Raw genomic sequence first — 20,183 nt, 5'->3', positions numbered from 1 at the left:
ATACCCCTTGGAGTATTGTGATGATAGTAAAGGGGATTCAAAGATTAATGAAGGGAAAGATAGTGAAGGTGGAGCATATTTTCAGAGAAGGCAATGGACTAGCAGATTTTTTGGCTAACTTTGTTTTTGGTTTTGCAGGTACACAATAGTTCACTACTTTCCAGGAGTTACCAATTATGGCAAGAAGAATTCTTAACTCAAATAAATCTCAGATACCATATTTGAGAATCAGATATGCCACAGATTCTATACAACTTCAAACATGAAGAGGAAAAGAGTTGTAGTATCTGATATGTGCTATAATTTCTTCATTTTATCTTGTCATTCATGACATACATTCTTGAATTGATCTAACACGGTTGGAAGCTATACGTAGGGTGGTATTAGTGTGATCACATGCTCATTCCCATGCGGAGAGAGTTTGCAAAACTTTTAGTTTCAAAACACAACAGAATAGACATATGACACAAGGAATATTTGTAGAATTGCTTAAGCTTTAAAAGCTATGTAGAAATGTGAGTTGGAAACTATTTTGGAAGCTGAATTATATTCATCTAGATCTTGTTCCATACCACCAGGTGAGAGCTTGGAGGTGTGATAAATGGAGGAAGATCAAGGCACCGAGGGTTAGTATTTTCAAAAGCTTTTTCATTGCTGTTTTTAGCTTAGTTTCTTAGTTAGTTTAGCTTTTCTTTTGCTTCTTTTCTTTTCTTAGCTTCTTTTTTGTTTTCAAACTCTCCCATTTTGGAGTAGTTCTTCTGTACAGATTCTTTATTTTTATAAATTCCCATCATTATGATGGTTTAAAAAAAATAGCAGCCTTGAAGGGTCTTTTATTAAAAAGAAAGGTGAAATATAAAACTAAGTGTGGGAAAACGCATCCACTAGACCATGATGTCCGCTGCGCCGGACATCAGGCTCGCTACAGCGAGGCCGTTGCGGCGGACCGAATCCTGTTGGGCCCATGATTTTTAACTCTTTCCGAAACTGATTTTTCCAACTATTAATCATTTAAACACCACATAGGGCTTATCTTTTAAGATCTTAGGCCTCGATTTGGTTCGGGTTTGCGAAGTATTAAATAATGACCGGGCAGGCCGTTACATTGACACTCTTACCTCAGGTTGAAATGTCGTGATTGTAATTAAGCTTCAAAGCTTTTCCTGTTGTGTTTATATAGAAGTAGTTGTTGCCTTATTTTGTTGAATCCAACCAAGTATTGATTTGTACCCCAAAACGGATCCTTGTTTGACTTGGCTTTTCCTTCTATTACTTCAATGCTAATTTCCTGTATTGGGTTTATGACATATTTTCAAAACTTGTAATCCAACCTTCTGTCGAATAGGAATTAGTCAACATTCCAATGTCTCCCAGTTGACATGAAATTGCTCTCCTGTTTACATTTCATTTCCTATAAGTAACTGGATATGTAAATCAACCCAAGTTTATAAATTTGACGGCCTTTGAATTAAAGCTTGTTTATTATTGAGTTGATTGTTATTTAGTTAATGTCATATTATATAAATTGATTGTTACAAACATTAATTTAATTTATATAAACATGATGGTTCAATTAAACCAAGAATCAGTTCGATAACATATTTTTGGTCCCCTTGATCTCACGCCCCAAACACTTTAAAAACATGGGAGCTTGTGGACAGTCACCTGTAAAATGAAGGTATCTAAAGGGAGTTTTTTGCATGTCCAGGAAAAAGGTATATGTATTAAACCGTAAGATGCCAGTATAAGACATACAAATACTCAACATGACACACCTACGATAGCAAAATTTTAGCCTATTGGCAGTGCACAAGGTAATATACAATAATATAAAACTGACAATCCAAAAGGAAAAAGAAAAAAAAAAAAAAAAACGATAAACAGCACAGTGAACAATTTCAGATCACGCACTCGTCACTTTGCCTATTTCTTTCCTTGTTCAATTTTTCTCTTCCTCTCTTTCAACCGATCAACACTGGCTTGTTTCCGCTCTTGGCCGATCTGCAAGACATTTGTATACATGAATCAAGAAACTTCAATAATGTACAAAGTGACATGCATGGGCAATAAGATATGTCTCCCATCAGCCTCACGAGAAACAAAAGATGATGAATGAAAATGATGCAAGGGGAGTTCGCAAGGGTGTCTGCTTCTATTAAAGAACCTTTCTACAAGTGCTTCGGAAACAAGTACTTGGGAAGATACACTAAAGTATACGTCAGTAAGTTCCACAATGACGCTAGGTAACATTGCAAAGTTTAGTAACTCCAATAACTGTTGCCTTTACCTAATAAAGTACCAGTTTCAATGGCATTTCTTCTTTAAGAAAACCAAAGAAGCACCTCTACCTAGATAGATCAACCATACTAAAGTACACAATAACATTGCGTGGAACTATGTGAGCATCGAATACATTACCTCCATAGCTTTTAGTAGCTTCCTCTTTTTCCGTGACATGACAACCTGGGACATGCTGTCTGCATCCTTGGAACTTTGACTTAAATCTGGAAGAGAATCTTCTTCAATATCAATGTGCTCACAAACACTCTCCTTATTCCCATCTGAAGCAGCAGAAATTTGGGTACTTTGAAGTTCTTTTTTCAGTTCATCATGATACTGCTTCTGAAGAACCGACATCTGCACCATCCAAATTCTGTTAGGCTGGAAAAAATGTGTAGCACTAAAGTACTAACGAAAGGAAAGCTATTAGATATAGGTATCTAGTATTAAAACATTATTAGCCAAGTGCAAAATGCCACTGCTCTTCTAGGGGAGACATAAAAATTAGTCGGGATTTCAGGCAAATGCAGCTCCAGAATTTTTAAAATACAACACCAGGGAATTTTTTTTCTTCTTTTACAGGTAAATCAAAACATATAATCTTCTTCTCGGATTCCCATCTAAACTGTACCTTCCGCTTTTTCTGAGCAGCTTCAATAGCTTCAGCACGGTCAATGATGCCTTCCACAAGTAAATTTTGAGGGTCGTCCAAATCCTCTTTGCCCACCCCGGGCATTGGAAGCACTTCTTTTCTTGCAGCTGCCTGTAGACGCTTGATGGTCTCTGCATATTCAGGAACATAGCCTTCCGCCTCATTATCAACAAAAGGTGATAAGTGTGGCGGAGGAATCCTGTTGACAATGTTAGCATTCATTGCACTGTTTAGTTGACTTCTATTTTTAGCAAATAAATAGTAGAAACCTAAGACAGACGACAATATCTTAAAGCATACCTTCCCACGACATATTCCTCAACTGGTAAAAGGATGCGTGCATTAACACAATCATAAATCCACTGTGGCTGGACATATTCTCGGGAAAGGAATTTGTGGCCCTGAGTTGGCCGATCAACAATCTGCACAAGCATATGATGATATGAACACAATACAAGAACCAAATATTTCACAAGGAATGTAAAACTAAAAGAATGTTTCAATATTTGTTTGAGAACACTTTGCCCTAATTCAATATTTGTTTGAGAACACTTGCCCTAAGCACAAGACTTCCATTATTAATGCTACACATTACGCAATTGGATGTCTTCCCTTAGCATTAGATACAGGACATCTTAACCAAACTTTTAATCAGGAACATCCTAAAACACTATCCTATTTTCATTTTATTCAAGCTGTGACAAATAATAAAATGTTTTATACCCAGCTTCTTTTCACCTCATATGGTCAATTTTGGTATAATAGAATATACAAGAGAAAAGCAGCACGAAAAAGTCGCAGCGTCATGTAACATATCAGCAGCTATATAATATTCTTCCTGCAGAATTAAGCTTGACGATCAAATGGCACAATCCATTTTGGCAATACCAAATTAAATGTCAGCTGTACATATGTAACTTACTCCGACGACTATTTTCCACTTAATAAGTGAATGGGAGAGGGAAGCGATGCTTAGCGAGCTTTATAAGGCCAACCACTACATAAGCTGCAAGTAGGGTGTGGTCCTAATGAGTCGACTGACTCCTCTACCCCGTTGCTCCCCCTTCTCTTTCTTTCACTATTTCCATCTAGGTACCACCGGCATCTTCACTCTCTGAGAGGATAGAAGCACCTCCTCTATATATACATATATATATATACACACACACACACACACATCATCATCATCATCATCATCTCAGTTTTGGACCCATTGCATGACCATTAGATGCAACTTACTATATTTTTGATGTCAACATTTTGCTCTTACAAAGTGTATCAAGCAAAGCCACAACACCACTTTAGAAGTGCAACTCCAAATTACTGTTACTATGAAATGGTAACAACTCTTTTTTATAAGTAAATTCTAGAGAAGGCAGAAACCTGAAAGATGTGAAGTTATTTGAAAACATTAAAGGAGGGTTTTGAGCTAATGAGTAAAATACATTTTTTTTTTTAACTTTTAATGAGTAAAATACATTATTTAATATTGATTTTGAAATCAAAACATAAAAACCATTATTCATGGCTGATAACACAAGGAGAATTATCAACAAGATGTATCCCATGTACAGTTTCACAAAATGCATTTTAAAACAAGATTCCAAGAACTGTTTTCAGACTTGGTTTATTTCTCAATTTCGTAAAACCTTACCTGATGAGTAACACTCTGGTCAGTCTCTTTAAATGGTGCCCCTTCTCCATCCCAAGAAACGATACCACCAAAAGCAGGGATAACAAACAACAGTGACTCTCTGGGAACCTAAGCATGAGAGATAAAAGCAACATGATGATAAATGAGAAGAGGAACATAAAAGAAAAGCATGCACCAAGGTCACAACAATATTATTTTAGTAATAACCGTGGGTTAAAAAGTGACTAGATGGAAACCACAATATATTTCTCTGGGAGGCAGAGTCACTCTCATCAACTGCGTGTTAGATGCACTGCCAACTTACATGATGTCCTTATTTCCCATTCCAGTGGAGATCATCCAAAGGCTTGGCAAGATTAGGAGGGATTTTCTGTGGCAAGGAAATCAAGATAAAAAGGTATTCCATCTAGTCAAATGGTGTGATGTTATGTTGGGGAAGAAACAAAGTGGATTAGGCATCAGGAATCTCAAATTGCAGAGTAAAGCTCTTAAACAAAAGTGGTTGTGGAGGTATGCTCAAGATAATCAATCTTACTGGGGAAGCATCATCAAGACAAAGTATGGTGAAGAAAGCAAAATGGATGACCAAAGAGGTGAACACTCCTTATGGAGTTAGTTTGTGGAGATCCATAAGAGTATTATGGCCTTTCCTGAGGAATCATGCAACAGTACAGGTAAACAATGGAGATAAAACATCATTTTGAGAGGATAAATGGTTGGGCAATAGAAGTTTAAAGGACCTCTTTCCTGACATTTATGGGCTGGCTGTACATCAACAAAAAACTGTAGCTGAAACGTGGACTCCTCAAGGATGGAACACTCAGTTTAGGAGGAATTTTAATGACTGGGAAATTGACACACTGACTGAATTCTTTAGAAAGCTGGAAGAATTCAAAGGCATTCATGATGGAGTAGATAAACTATGGTGGGAAGAAGACAGTAAAAGCATATTTAAAGTGAACTCAGCATACAAATTTTTGAACCAAGGTAATCAACAGGTGCAAGAGTGGCCTTGGAAGCATATATGAAAAGTGAAAATACCATACAAAGTAGCTTGTTTCACTTGGTTGCTGGCAAGGGAAGCTGTTTTGACCCAAGAAAACCTTAAAAAGAGGAAGTTTTCTCTTTGTTCCAGATGCTATCTATGTGGTGAAGAGGCTGAAACAGTCAGCCATCTGTTTTTACAATGCAAGATAACAGATCAGCTTTGGAGGATTTTTGTTAGCCTTAGGGGCTTGGTTTGGGTAATGCCTAACAAGATTACTCAAGTACTATATAGCTGGGAGGAAGCAGAATTAGGAGCTGCAGACAGAGATAGATGGAGGGCTGTTCCAGCCAGTATATGGTGGACAATTTGGAAAGAGAGGAATTCAATGTGTTTTGAGGACATCAGTAATGAAGCACAAAAGATCAAACTGAACTGCATTAGACTTTTTTGTTTTTGGTGTAACCAGATATATCCAGAAGATACTGAGTCCATTGTAGATATTCTAGGATCTTGTTAGAATGTTGGATCAGCTGTTTTCTTTTGCCTTATGTAAATATGGTTTTCAGCACAACCTATGTGCTGGTTTAGTCTATACATACAACTGTTACTTCTCAAAAAAAAAAAAGGGCATGATAAGTGAAAGGATAGGGGCAAAAAAGGGACGCATAGAAGCTACAAATTTAGAAGTTCATTCTTCCATGAAAAAATGAAATGTGAAAACTTCAACGAATAAATGAAATGAATACGCATAAGATGAATATGCATATCAAGGTATTTAATCCAAAACAAGAAACGAAAAAAATCAGTAATGGTAGGGTAGGCATAACAACCAGATTAATTTGTCAAAGTGACTACATAGATCCCTCATGTTTTACTTCCGGCACAGCCAAGCACCTCCTCCAGATCAACTATCAACTATAGGGCTGCATTAGAAATGAAAATGGCCAATCCCAAAATGATGTCACAAACAACTACAACATTTTGAATTTCCTTGTTGATGCAATTAAATGATCATAATCTTTTGGGTTTTGCAATTTTTAACTATGAATGTCATCTAGGTAACAATTCTATTTTGAACTTCCCTTCATAAAGTGCTCCTACACTATCACGGAATGACAAACCACTACTCTCTTTTCCCTACTACATTTGGAAATGAAAGAAGAAGCAGAAAAAGATAATTCTTCATATATATTTTATCAAAAAGAAAATATAAGTTTCTTCTTATTAGAAAATCCACCATTTTAAAAATATTCTTCCACTTTAAAAGAAACATCTCCCACCTCACGACTTAAGAAGAACTTGATATCCTTGAAAAGTGTTTTGCATTCCCTGGTTTCGGAATCATCTTCATCAGTTTCTGCAGCATTTTGAACAAGGTGCATTAATGCACCTGGTTCATTGGAAGGAATCTGTTGTTGAAGTTGAGCCAGTCTAAGTTCAGATTCGTCATAGTTTGGCTCCTTACTAACATCAGATTCAGAGACGCTAGTGGCTTTTGACTCTATCATGGAGGCTCTGTTATCAAAGTACCTAGATAATGCATAAAGATCTGCAAAAATTGTGATAATCTTTGTTAATAGCTGATAAAGATTGAAGTGAAAAGGAAAAGATGAACTCTTACCAGCAGCTAAAGCTTCAAGCCGAGGATCAAGAATGGGAGGATACTTCAAATTACTTGAATGGTAAAGCTTGAAATTAACAAAAGCTAGGAGTGTCTGTATTCGAGAAATTTAACATGTTAAACTTAAAACCAATCAGGTAATAAAATATTGGAGAAATCAACTCAGAAGCAAGAAAATATTCTCTCTTTTCAAATTCAACAAATAGCATACAACTGCTTTTTGAAAAGGTACGTAATACACATATGCATATAACTCTACCATTGTAAATCTATGAAAGACTCCGATGGAAGCAAGAAAAATGCTTTCCCTTTTCAAATTCAAAGAGGCATACAACTTTACCAGTGTAAATCCTTGATAAAAGAACTTACAATCTAGACGCTCCACTTCGACTAACTAGTGTTGGAGGTGGTACGTCTGGTAGCGACTGACAATAGTGGTTGGCAGCGGTCGTGGTTGCCAGTGGTAGTTGTGATGGTAGAGGTGGTTGGTGGTGGTTATTGATGGTGAAGGCTGTTAGTTGGCTACGGTAATGGCGGTTGACAATGGTGGTGGTGGTGATTGCAGAGGTGGTTAGTGGTGGGGGCTAGTAATTGTGGATAGAGTGGGGGTGAATTTTTTTGAAACAGGTGGTGGTGGTTGGGGGGGGGGGGGGGTGTGTGAAAACTATCCACACTTCTGAATGATATTAAGACTTTGTTCAAGATCTTAATGATTAAGGCCTATTCAGACCAAATTAGTGCTTACCTCTTAAATGCACTGCCTAAGGTCTGATCCATTCAGATTCAGACATCAATTAAGTGCAAACAAATGAGGCTTTACTCTTACAAGCAACAAATACCTCAAATAACAATTCAAAATAATGATATATACAAATGTTACTGGCCTCATAAAATTCCAAGAAAGTCAGCATGATGTTGTAGTCAACGTCATCAGGAAGTACTTGTTGCAACGCATGTGGAGTTAACCAAGTGATTTTCTGCCCATCTATTTCTGCCTGCAGAGAGCGACTAGTAAATCAAGCAAGAAAAATATATCACCATGTTCGTGGGAATTAAATGAACTATGAAGTCATGATACCTGGTAATATATTCCTTTCACCGATATAAATGTTTTCCTTAGTCTATGAGTGCGAGAAATGTAGGCCTGCCATTCATGTCCCAACCTAACCCATGATAAAAGCAAGTTCGATAAGTATGAGTATAGGTAAATAAATAACAGTACCAACTATACCTGAAAAAAAGCTTTTTCACCTTCGGCAGTTATGGACACGGTTTACCGGTATCTTCTCTCTCTCTACAGCAGGCAATGCAGCAAACAAGTGTACCATACTAAGGCAGTCATCCAAATCTCTAAGTGCATCAATGAATTTAGGGTACCTAGAACAATCATGATAAACAATAGTAGTTAAGTACCAGGCATGCTGCTGGCTCACTTGAAAAACAATAATGTCTATGATCGGATAAACTAACCTCTCTCGAATAAGCATGTCAAGGGTATAACTGGGCTTGCGAGTGAGCAGGCGTTCAGCAAGATCCCGGTTTTTCTTTGAGACTGCTTTCTTGATCTTCTTCTCATATGCTCGCATTTCTCTGAACTTCTCAAGTAAGGGCTCATGTTTAAGGAACAAAATATCTTTAGTGTGATAGTAGGTATGGTGGTTTCCTTTAACCTTTTTCTTTGGTTCACGGGGGAAAATACCTTTCAAGATGCATAGCTTCCTGTATCCACAGAGAACAGTAAAATCCCCTTAAAAGGTCATAATGATCTTCCCTAAAGAAGGCCCTAGTAGAGCGTACTGCTAAAAGCAGACACATATAACCGACTCCAACTAGTTCAGAATCGAGGAATTGTTTATTGAGTGGCCCCAAAATCCCCTCCATGCAAATTAGGGTCCGTTTTTCCATGGATAATTTTGACTTTTTCCCGAAATTGTATTCCGGAATCATGTTTCGACATAGAATTGTTACAATTTTCCGGAATTTGAAAAACTCCAAAAACCTGTTTTCACATATTTCACTCCAAAATCACTCACAAAAATTCAACATTTTTCCATGTTGTATTCATGAAACACAACTCCAATTTCCAAATACCATTTTTCAACTTTTTTCCAAATACTACTTTTTTTTTTTTTTTCAAATTTCACATTTTTTATGTCCAAACGGCCATCTAAATTCTGAAACATTTTGACATTAATAACTGCATACTAATAAAGACACCAAAAAGCTTATACCTCAAAAAGAAAAAACAACTAGTGGCGGAGCCAGGATGTTTTACAAGGGGATTCAAATTTTTCAAACCCCTTTGCCACTTCACTGGAATTTCTGCTTATGTCAGGGGGATTCAACAGCTTATATATAACCCCAAAAAAATCATTTTTCCCTATTTAAACAGTATAATTTGAACAAAATCATTTTTTTTAATACAGGAGCATTCTAACACCAGACCACGAGAACTTCTCCATGTGTTAATAATATAAGCTACTACCACAAAAAGTAATTAAGCATAGACATAAAAAAGGATAAATAGAGAGAAAAGGGAAAGAGACCTGAAGAGTGATAAACTGACTTGAAGGTATTTAACAGCTTGTGATCTTGTAATATATCTTGCTGCATTTCCTTCCTTTTTCTTTCCCTGAAGAAAGAAAAAACAAAATTATATCCAATTTGAAAAGGGCGAAACCTAAGGGTGTGTTTGGTATGGACGAAAAGATTTTCACGAAAATGTTTGCAATTTTCCCATGTTTGGTTGGTCACAATTTTTGGAAAAAATTTCTCTAGGAAAAACAAGTTCCTTAAAAAATGAGGAAAACAAGTTCCACATTGATTCCTTTCTCCCCACCCTGTAACACACCCCCATCTTTGATAGTATTTGCCTAGATTGTATACAAATGCTTTTGGAACAATATTTTCTGCTTACATACTAAACACAAGAAAATAAGTAGGCGTTAGGCCATAAAAACAAAAAACAAAAAACGAAAATACTATTTTTTTTTTTTTTTTTGGAATTCTTGAAGTTGGAGTTGAAAATGGAGTTGTGTTTGGTTATAGTTTTTGCAAATAATTTTTTATTATTTTTCCTAAAAATCATGAAATATGATTTATACCCCAATTCTAAAGACTAGCAAAAACACCCAACTTAACTAATTTACCTGAATTTGTCATCCTTATAATTTTCTTCGTCTGTCCAAACCACGTTCGTCAACTCTAATCCTTATAATTTTATGCAACATATAAAACTACATTCGTTAACTAGAATTTGTCCCTTTTGGGTGTTTCCCAAATTCCATATACAACTTCAAGTAAAAAAGTTTCCGGAAAATAGTGAAAAATTCATGAGGAAAACCATTTATTTTTGAGGAAAACTTTTTTCCAAGAAAAGATTTTTCATGGAAAACATTTTTCTTGATACCAAACAGTCCCTAAGTAATGAAGAATAATAGTGCAAAAGAAAATGGTAGAAACTTACTGCAGGCCTATAATGCTTAGGCATGGCTGCGGAGTAGAACGGAACTGCAGAAAGTTGGGATACACTTCGTGGCAAAGGGGGTGTATTTTAGGGGATAATAATTGGGGTATAATTTGTTTCTTCAACTTGGACTTGGGCCCAATTAATTATTGAGGTTTGCTTGTTCAAGTTGGGTTTGGGCCTAGTCAATCATTGGGTTTAATTTGAAGAAATTGCACGGTCTATATTTCTTTCGTTTGGTCTGGTTAATGACGGAAACGGCTGGAAACTCGAGAGGGTCACCTTTGGAGAAGCGTTTGCCGGTAACCAAAGCCTCACTCTAATTATCTTGTGGACGTGGTTTGGCACGGTGAATCAAGTAAGATACACACTAGGCATAAATTAATCATGGTTTAAAAAATTGGCGGTGCATGGCCATTTCATACGTTTTGGGCCATTAAACTTGTACTCCTAACCCATAAATCTGCCCTTTAAAATAGCTACACGTGTCTTTTCAATCTCATTCTCTCTCCTACAATTTACCCCTCTCATTTATTCTTCTAAAATATCTCCTTTTAGATTTGTGAATCTCTCATAGCAGTTCGATGGAAAGGACTCACGCCATTCTCCTAAAATCTCTCCTAAACTTGGATATTTTCTTTTGCCAGTGACCAAAATGATTTACGGGTGAAGAAAGGTATTTAGGGGTATTGACGGGTGGATGAAGTTCTATTTGGGTACCTAAAGATGAAGTTTAGCTTGGCAATGGATCATTCATAAAAATCCAAAATTTGCAAAATAAAACAAAAATTGGAAATTTTTTGTTTCCCAAGGCCAAAGCCATGAGTTTTTACCGGAATAGGGGCGTCCCCTGGTGAGGAAACCAATACTTTTGATGCTGGAAATCTTGTGATTTTCTGTTCTGAAAGGACCAGAAAAGGAGTCCTTTTCATTGTCTTCATATAGTTCTTGCAAAGATCCCTTTGAAATCTTTGTCAAAAAAATCCAAAGGGTCACCAACTGAAAAATCATGATTATTCTTAGTGTTCCTCTAAATTCACCACCTACAAGCTCAGTCCGTATCCACCTAATTGGTATACATTGGTTCGTTTAGTATTTTATAATTTTACATTAGTAGACATTGATCTGTATTCACCTAACAAATTTGTATACATCTGTTTGAGCCGAAATTGGTATTCATTGGTCAGTATTCACCTAATAAATTGGTATACATTTTGTATTGGAAAACATCAGTCTTTATTCGTCTAATAAATTGGTACACATTTGTTTGCATTAGTATCTTTATGATTTTACATTGACTAGATGGGTGTTGCCCGTGCATAGCACGGGTGACTGTGCTACTCATTGTTTGTGTTGTATGCACAGCTATAAGATTACCAAAAAGTTCAACCGAGAAAAATATTCCCACACTCAATTCAAGTGTATTGTCACACTGATTAAATGTACAAAACATAATAACACTTGATACTACTTTCATGCAGTGAGAGATAAAACTTTACCAAATATCTAAAAGATAATGAATATCCACTTTTGAGTGTAAGGACTATTTCAAAGCTTCAGTATAAGATAATCTTTTTTCTCCAAGCTTCATCTAAAAGATAATGAATATCCACTTTTGAGTGTAAGGACTATTTCAAAGCTTTAGTATAAGATATCTTTTTTCTCCAAGCTTCGGTAGATCATCTTTCACCCTGCCTTAGCCACTCTGACCTTTTTCGGTTTCAAGAAACACAAGGCTGGAGGAAGCCTCTGTCAAGAAAGATGACAAAAAATCAACAGTGAAAATGTAAGCCTTCACAATATGTCTTTCCCAGGCAACACATAGGCCATAGCTGCCTACATCACATTTTTAGTAACACAACTATAGTGAATGAATGAAATCCCTCAGTCGCAGATGTTTGGTACTATTTCACTTTCTTCTTGCTCTCCAGCTGTACCATTCTTTAGAAATCATAAATTTCATAGATAATAATTTAAACTAAGTGGTCAAAGCTCATTCAAGAGGTTTTCTTTTAAGAAGCCAAAGGTGTTTATAACATTATCAGCAAAGTCTAGAAATTCAAGTAGTTGTATGATGCAGCAAACTGTAATACATACTGGTAATAGGTAAATATCGAGATCATGGAAGGGCAGATCAAAGAAAGGCTTACAATTTGATCTGCTATGTTTTCAACTGCATTAAGTGCTTCTTTAACAGACTGTCTTTGTTGGAGTTGAAACACAACCTGCAAACTAAAAAATATAAATCTGATCTAAAAGAGGTACAAATGAAATAGGTTTTTACTCCATTTGCTGAGCACAAGATCATAATAGCAACTCACTGCACATATGAAGAAAGTATCCAGGAGGACTATTCTACAGGTTAACATTCGGGTTTATGCCATTAGATGACATAGAACTTAAAAGAAAGAAGATGACATAAAATATGGAGAACCTTGTAGTTGTTCAGAGGCTAATCAAGATAAGAAAGTGGGATGCATTCATGGATATTGTATTGTAGTACATCCTGTTTGTTTTCCCACCACCTCTCGAGCTACTGGTCTTGCTTCCACTGTTTATCATAGTAGACACGTAAACAGGATCAAATAGTTGATATTAAGATAATATTATTATTTGTTTGTATTGTTTATTTTTGATAAAATATAAAGATGCTAGAAACAAACTGTACTAAATTAAAACTCATTTCTGCAGAAGTACAACAGATATGTGGGCTATAAAGAAAGAATCACCTTTTGCCAATATAGCTTCAAAGAATGTCTTAAGATGCTTACTTAGGAGATCGACTCTTCTATCCAAACCCTAAGCTAAATTGGGAAGTTAAGAGCTACTAAACTCTTCTTCCATAAAGAAAATCATAGAATTCATGTCAAAGTTAGTTTAACACCTAATCAGCCTATTAGTCTATAAAAATATACCAAGGAACTAAAGAAGTATCCGGAGCAGCCAACTTCACAAATTTGAGCACAACTTGCATTTGCTATTTTACAGAGTACGCCTTGAATATACCGGGTGGCTAATGACACCAGGTGTTTTTACATCTAGGCATTGTCTTACCAACATCAACTAATTATGGGCTCGTCTAAACTTGTTCAAGCATCCTGCATCCTTTGTTGTTCTCTGTTTCCACATTTGCTTCATGTCTTATAAGAAATAGCTATCTATCAAGCAAAAGTCAAATCTAAGGAGCCTTAAGTCGTCTCTAAAAGATAGTAAAAGCTATTGGCACGATTCTTTTAATAAATACATAAAGCACCAATTAAAAATGGATGAAAAGATTTCTCTAGGTAACATGAATAAGCAAAGAATCACACTTTAATTTCAAATTCATAATCACAGTTACATATATAAATCTCTGTTTCATGGATTTGTCTGTAGTCCCTTGTGAGATTAATGGACCAGAGATGTTCTACTCTTTGAAAATGGGCAGAGGAAGGTTTAGAAAATTATCAGCCGAAGTATATACATATAGTGTTTTGAATGGGATGAGAGGTCTAGAAAATGATCCAAGAAAGCAACATCTGCTAGCCTGTGAAACATAATATTCAGTAACTCAGTTTATAAAAGAGTAATAGAAAATAAAGTTTAGTGGACACATAGATTAGTAGTAAATATTGTTATCCATTGTCAGTGTAACCATGCACAAATATAGATGATAAGATAAGCAAAACTGTGTTTTGTGAAACACTTATAAGAGTGAAATAATGGATGATTAGCAAGGAATTATATGTTTATGAAACCAGCTCCAGACAAAGAGTTGAATTGGTTTTTCCCCCTTCTTGTATCTGCTATAACATTGTTTATGAATCCAGCTCCAGACAAAGAGTTGAATTGGTTTTTTCCCCTTCTTGTATCTGCTATAACATGGTGCCTAGGAATACTGTTGCTTAGTCACCCTTTTGATATGACTAAAAAGGAATTCAACCAGTAGGAATTCTTTCGTTGTTATAAGTTTTCTAGAAAAAAGAGTTTGATTGATCTGTAACTTTGAAAGCTGATAGGTGTTGTTTGACACTGGATGTTTGCTAAACATAGTTTCAATTATTTATTGGACATTTATTATTCAGGGGAGATAAACCAAAATACAATGTACTTTTGCTGGTTCGGACTCTACAGGAAGGATGGCAAATGAACTTTGAAATAGTGAAACAGGAAGGTCAATTTTTAAGGTAAACGATTATCTCTAAGACTGAACGTGGATACACTAAATTAGAATGCCATGCATTTTCATCAATATGAAGCAAGGTAGCAAATTGAGAAATCAGATTACTAACACAGGATGAGTATATACTTGTCTGCAAATTGAGAAATTAGGTTACTAACATAGAATGAGTATATACCTGGTGCTTCCTACATTTAAAATATATTCAAATATTTGATCATGTTCCCAGACATCTAATTGGAAAGATAACTTATAATTTTAGTAGCTATCAATGTAAACAATCTCCATACATAATCCTTTGTTTTCTGTTGATAAATAATTCTTTATCCTCCATACATAAGAAGCAACAACAGTCCACATCCAAATTAAATATGTCTGAAGACTCATAAGCACACAACACTAATTTCCTTTCAACATTTTCAAGTGATTCTGGGCTACAAACTAAAAAAAATAGATGTTGTTCAATGCTGGGTAGACTATTGGTAGCAATGTTTTAAAGATAGCATTTTATTCTTCCAGTGGATCGCACTAAACGGACACATTATACTCGTTATATACTTCTCAATGGCGTCAAATGGGACAAATCTACGGAAAACCATTTCTAAACTCAAAAATTGTAAAAAGGGAGTGAATATTGTCACGAAAAAGAAAAAGGGAACACGTGAACAATCTGGATCTAAGTCATACTAAACCCACTTTAAATGTCGTATGTTATTATTGCACTGTGCAGAAAACAAAAATTTCTTTAAATGATGGAAAACATTGAGTTGATATCTTTATAGAAAAAAATGAGTTGATTCACTATTCTCCGGTGCACCAGTAACTATAAACACTAAATGCATAAATATGAAGAATATCATTAACGCTCTATATATATCTACAAGACTACAGTGGGGTCAAGATTACTTACCGATAGTATCATTACCGCTACACCAGCCACAATAGTTGTGAATCCTCATTGTCCAGATACGTACACTTCAGTTGCAGCTTATTCTTAAGGACCACAGTATTTTCTAGCTTATTAAGTCTTGTTGCGGGAGGTAGGAAGGAAAACTGCACTACTCCAGTAAGGGCCGAGTGCATCACTTCAAATGGATGGCCTCCCTTCCCTGCTAATTGCAAGAATTGAGATTAGACAAAGCTATCGTAATTTTATGTTTCCTTCAACTTTATCTACTGAAATATTCTCGTTTGACCTTATTTCATACCCCAGTAAAAGCAACATGATCATACACCACAAAGGACCAATGGAACAGAAAGAAGATGAATTTTGATGAGAAAACATTTCATATATCATCACAAAATTGGAATTTACATTCACCATAAGTCCTATCTTTTCAAGCAGGATAAGGTCATTTGTTCAACTTGAACTGTGTGCACTTAAATCACTATCTATAACAAAAAAAATTTTTGGCATCGACATGAATGCATGGCGATGTTATTCCCTGAGTTTATAAGATCAGTTACTAAAAACAAATCATTTCTTTGCCTTTGGAAGACCCAATCACATAATTCCATTGTCCCCCTTCTAAGCTTCTCTGTTGTATAAGCATCACAGCCCTTTTAGTGTATGTTATCATTTAACATAACAATTATATATATGCAACTCGTGCATCAGATGATTGTTCAATAGTCATATGTGGTTTGTATATTTATACACAGACTCAGCCTGAATATTGCAATTGGTCCTAGTGGAAATTGTTTGGTGGAATCCCCTTTCGTTTGAATTAAGCTAACACAAAGGTCGGTGGGAAATAGGAACTAGAGTACTTAGTTTTTCAGTTTTGTTGGTAACCTCGTGATTCTTGCTAGAAAAAATTAACAGTCCTTGGCTCTTTCTCTTTATTTGGCATCAATACGTTGTTAGAAGTCCAACATAAACATTCGACGTTGGACAAAGAGATAGCTATAAAATGAATCTATATTTTTGCGAATTAGTGTCATACCTGTAGAATATATAATGCATTAACAAAGTTCCAAATATATAAAAGCAGACTGATAGGCCTTGAGAAGTCGACAGTGTATAAATGTTTAATCTTTTGATACCCTAGTGAACACCTCTAAAAGATTTACTTTTTTCTTTCCAACCAAAATAGATAGATCAAGCAGCACTCTCTTCATTAATATTTTTGAAATGTTAATAAATCGTTTCACCTTATTTAGACACCCTATTGCATTCTATCTCATCATATCACATTCTGTTCTGCGAGATTAGAAAATCACCATTGATACGTTGGTTTAGGTCCGAGATAATTGGTTGAATCTCTTCTTTGTTAACAAGCTATTGTTACAATTTCAAGATCTATGTTTGAGCAAATATGACCTCACATCCCACAGCAAAAAGGTAAGAGCTAAAATTAGTACTATAATTTTCAGACGGTAGACTGAATCTTCTTCCTTCTCTGTAGAGAAAAAAGGAAAAAGATTACTTCATTAACTTCGATTTTCAATTCTCTTTACCACATTCACTTTAAACAGCCTTAATTTGACGACATTTTGCCAATTTGCAAGCCGTCATAACAACAAACACCAGTTCCAGACTCTATATCATTCAACAAATAAAACAAACCTATAGACATAAACTCAAACATAATATATCATAGTCCATAAAGTAAAACAGCAGGAACAATAAAGAAACACTTACCACCAAAGCGGGAAAGATCAAACTGCAAATCCAAACATAACAGGTACCAGTGTGTAAGTAAGATGCTAGCGAGCAAAAAAATAAACTCAAAAATATCAATAAAATAAGGAAAATTCAAGTGAGAGACACTTTACAAAGAGTATCAGACTGTGTGACTGGTATGAGATCAGTGTTCATGTGATACGGATGTAGCTTCATCTTCTCCATTTGACCCCCCGATGTCACCATTTTTATGTACACTAAAAACACGCACTAACTATTAGAGACTTTCAAGTGTTCAAAATTGGAAACGAAGAGGAAAGAGGAATGAATTTCTGTGGAGCGGAAACAAATTTCCACACAATGCCCAAATTCGAAAGCCTGAAATAGCTATGGGATAAGAATTGCTAAACTAAAAAATATCTTTCAGAAATAACTCAAACAACCTAATGTCTACAAATTCAAGTTTTAGGAAGATAATTTCAATTATCGTTGGTTGCTAACATATTTCTAGTGCAGAGCAACCTTCGTCACAATGACTGCTACTTGGATTGATGTGCAAAGTCTACAATACCTTGATAATAGATTAGAATCACAATTACACCAGGCCGTAAGCTCAAATATGTTTAGAATCAGCTAATAAAGTTAAATCCTTGTAGAGATAACTCACAGAAGAAACAACTAATTTCCTTGAAGCAATACAATTACAGGTTTTTCAAATGATCAATTCCATGAGGCTAATTTAAGAAATTTCTCAAAGCTATTAATTCTGGCTTGCGGAGCATAAAAAAGCACAAATCTGCTAATGGCAAACCTGGAAAAAAAATTGTAGACTCCATTACTCCAAATAAGATGAGTTAGGCATATTATCAAACATCTTGGATGCATAGTCCATTTCAATGACCTTAACTATAAAATGATCACATTATAAAAATTTAAAGAAAAAGAGGAGGAGAGAAAGTGAGAAAATAGGACCCCATCTTCCAGCAACAATTTGTTGGTAAACCTTTAACTCGTGATTAGTTAGTAGCAAAAGACAATTGCAAATCAGGTACAATCAATACATGCATGTAAAATTCTACCGAGAAATTATTCAAAATAATAGAAAATAAACTAACACTCATCAGATGGAGATGGGGTGATTCACGGAGGTATCATCGGAGATATGGATGATTTTTGATTGAGGACTGCAATAAGAGAAATGAAAGAAGCCATCGATCATTCCAAAATTTTGGAGTGTACTTCGGAATAAAAGCAACACGTAGATAGAGGAAAAATCAAGTATCAAAGTTATTATTTTACCATTTGTAGAATACAAAAAATACTCCTGGGTGACCAAAGCCACATTTACTGAATTACCCTTGGTCGTCCAAAGGACTCATGCTTATTAGATAGTTAAATAAATATACATTGGTCCACATTCACCTAACAAATTTGTATACATCTAATTAAAAAATGTTTAATAAGGGAAACAAAATAATGGAATCCCTAGCTTTAGAGATATTATAAAAATATACAGGACATTATATTCTTTTTTATACCTAACAATTAATTAGTTTAATTAGTATTGATTTGTATATATGATGAAAATACATTAAAATTATAGAATGTATATCACACAATATATACAATATAATAATCAACTTCTTATAATCTTTTAAGGAGAATAGATGAAAGACAACCAAGCAGTTGATGGCTTCTTTAGGTACCAACGTAGTTTCATTAATTGTAAGTAGTAATACTAATACAGAGCAGAGCAAGAAGAAAACAACAAAAAATAATGGAGATAAGCACGATCCAGATGAGTGTTGGGATCGAAATAATCAGGGCGTCATGTAAAAGCTAATAATTTGCAAACCTCGAACGTCGATAAATAAGACAACAAAAAGAAGTATACTAAAATAAGCATAATATTATTATATAATTTGACCAACTGGCCTACGTATGAAAAACTAAAATAAAAGTATAAAACTATTGAGAGAATAATCTCCCCCTAAGCAAAATTTTAAGTACTACATTGTGGATGCTATTGTGTTCTGCTGTATGAGAGAGATTTTTCAATTTATAGAGGTCCAAAACCTTTTCCTCCAAGAAAAGGACTAGCCTTCAATATAGAAGAGAATTATATTTTCCTTTTTAGGAAAAGTAAAGTTATTATGTATATACTTTGACTTTCCTTCTAGAAAAGTAAAACTCAAATATGGTAAGAAAATCAGGGCAAAACCCTAACAAATATCCCCTTTTGGCCTGAATTTTCTTGACAAAACTTCATCCCTCTTCTTCACATAATCTTTATCACTGCTACTTGCCATGTTAAAAATATGTTTAAAATATTATTGGTTAAAAATGGTTTAAAAAATATTTTATTTTTATTTTTAAAGATGCAAAGAGCAGGAGTGTTGAAAATATAGTTGAAACTTCTTCTCCACATGTAGTAGTCCGGATAAAATCTTCATTATATTGAAATTGGCGTTGCAGCTTGATTTGAACCTGCATTAAACCTGTCTTCAATCTCTTTCAACCATCGGCTAAACTTGGCGCTGATACCACTTATTGAACCATTGGCTGAACTTGGCTCTGATACCACTTGTTGGGATCAAAATAATCAGGTCGTTATGCGAAAGCTAATAATTTGCAAACCTCGAACGTCGATAAATCAGACGACAAAAAAAACTATACTAAAATAAGCATAATATTATTATATGATCGGGCCAACTGGCCTACATATAAAAAACTAAAA

General features: G+C 35.1%; 1 protein-coding gene and 1 long non-coding RNA gene across 7 annotated transcripts; both read right to left on the bottom strand.

Moving 5' to 3' along the window:
• Positions 1–1,703: 1,703 nt before the first annotated feature.
• Positions 1,704–10,808, bottom strand: LOC132037340 (pescadillo homolog). The gene is made up of 13 exons (XM_059427840.1): positions 10,662–10,808; positions 9,742–9,827; positions 8,666–8,914; positions 8,447–8,572; positions 8,274–8,358; positions 8,080–8,190; positions 7,196–7,289; positions 6,855–7,123; positions 4,587–4,694; positions 3,233–3,354; positions 2,912–3,131; positions 2,419–2,637; positions 1,704–2,001 (listed from the first exon to the last, which is right to left on the bottom strand). The coding sequence occupies exons 1-13, from the start codon at positions 10,683–10,685 to the stop codon at positions 1,924–1,926; spliced, it is 1,791 nt and encodes a 596-aa protein (XP_059283823.1). The 5' UTR covers positions 10,686–10,808; the 3' UTR covers positions 1,704–1,923.
• A 1,237-nt stretch (positions 10,809–12,045) lies between these two features.
• On the bottom strand, positions 12,046–18,722 carry LOC132037341 (uncharacterized). 6 transcript variants are annotated; one of them, XR_009409845.1, is made up of 6 exons: positions 18,562–18,717; positions 17,465–17,703; positions 15,731–15,929; positions 13,096–13,212; positions 12,812–12,893; positions 12,046–12,410 (listed from the first exon to the last, which is right to left on the bottom strand). It is a non-coding gene; the product is annotated as an uncharacterized LOC132037341 (long non-coding RNA). The 6 variants fall into 6 exon arrangements; XR_009409843.1 differs by having other exon boundaries at positions 12,812–12,886; XR_009409844.1 differs by having other exon boundaries at positions 12,812–13,212; positions 17,465–17,486; positions 17,599–17,703.
• Positions 18,723–20,183: the final 1,461 nt, after the last annotated feature.

Source organism: Lycium ferocissimum, chromosome 11, assembly GCF_029784015.1.
Source record: "Lycium ferocissimum isolate CSIRO_LF1 chromosome 11, AGI_CSIRO_Lferr_CH_V1, whole genome shotgun sequence".
In the NCBI taxonomy this organism is placed as follows: domain Eukaryota; kingdom Viridiplantae; phylum Streptophyta; class Magnoliopsida; order Solanales; family Solanaceae; genus Lycium; species Lycium ferocissimum.
Note: the sequence above shows the minus strand (reverse complement) of the source record. Positions and strands in the feature narration are given on the sequence as shown.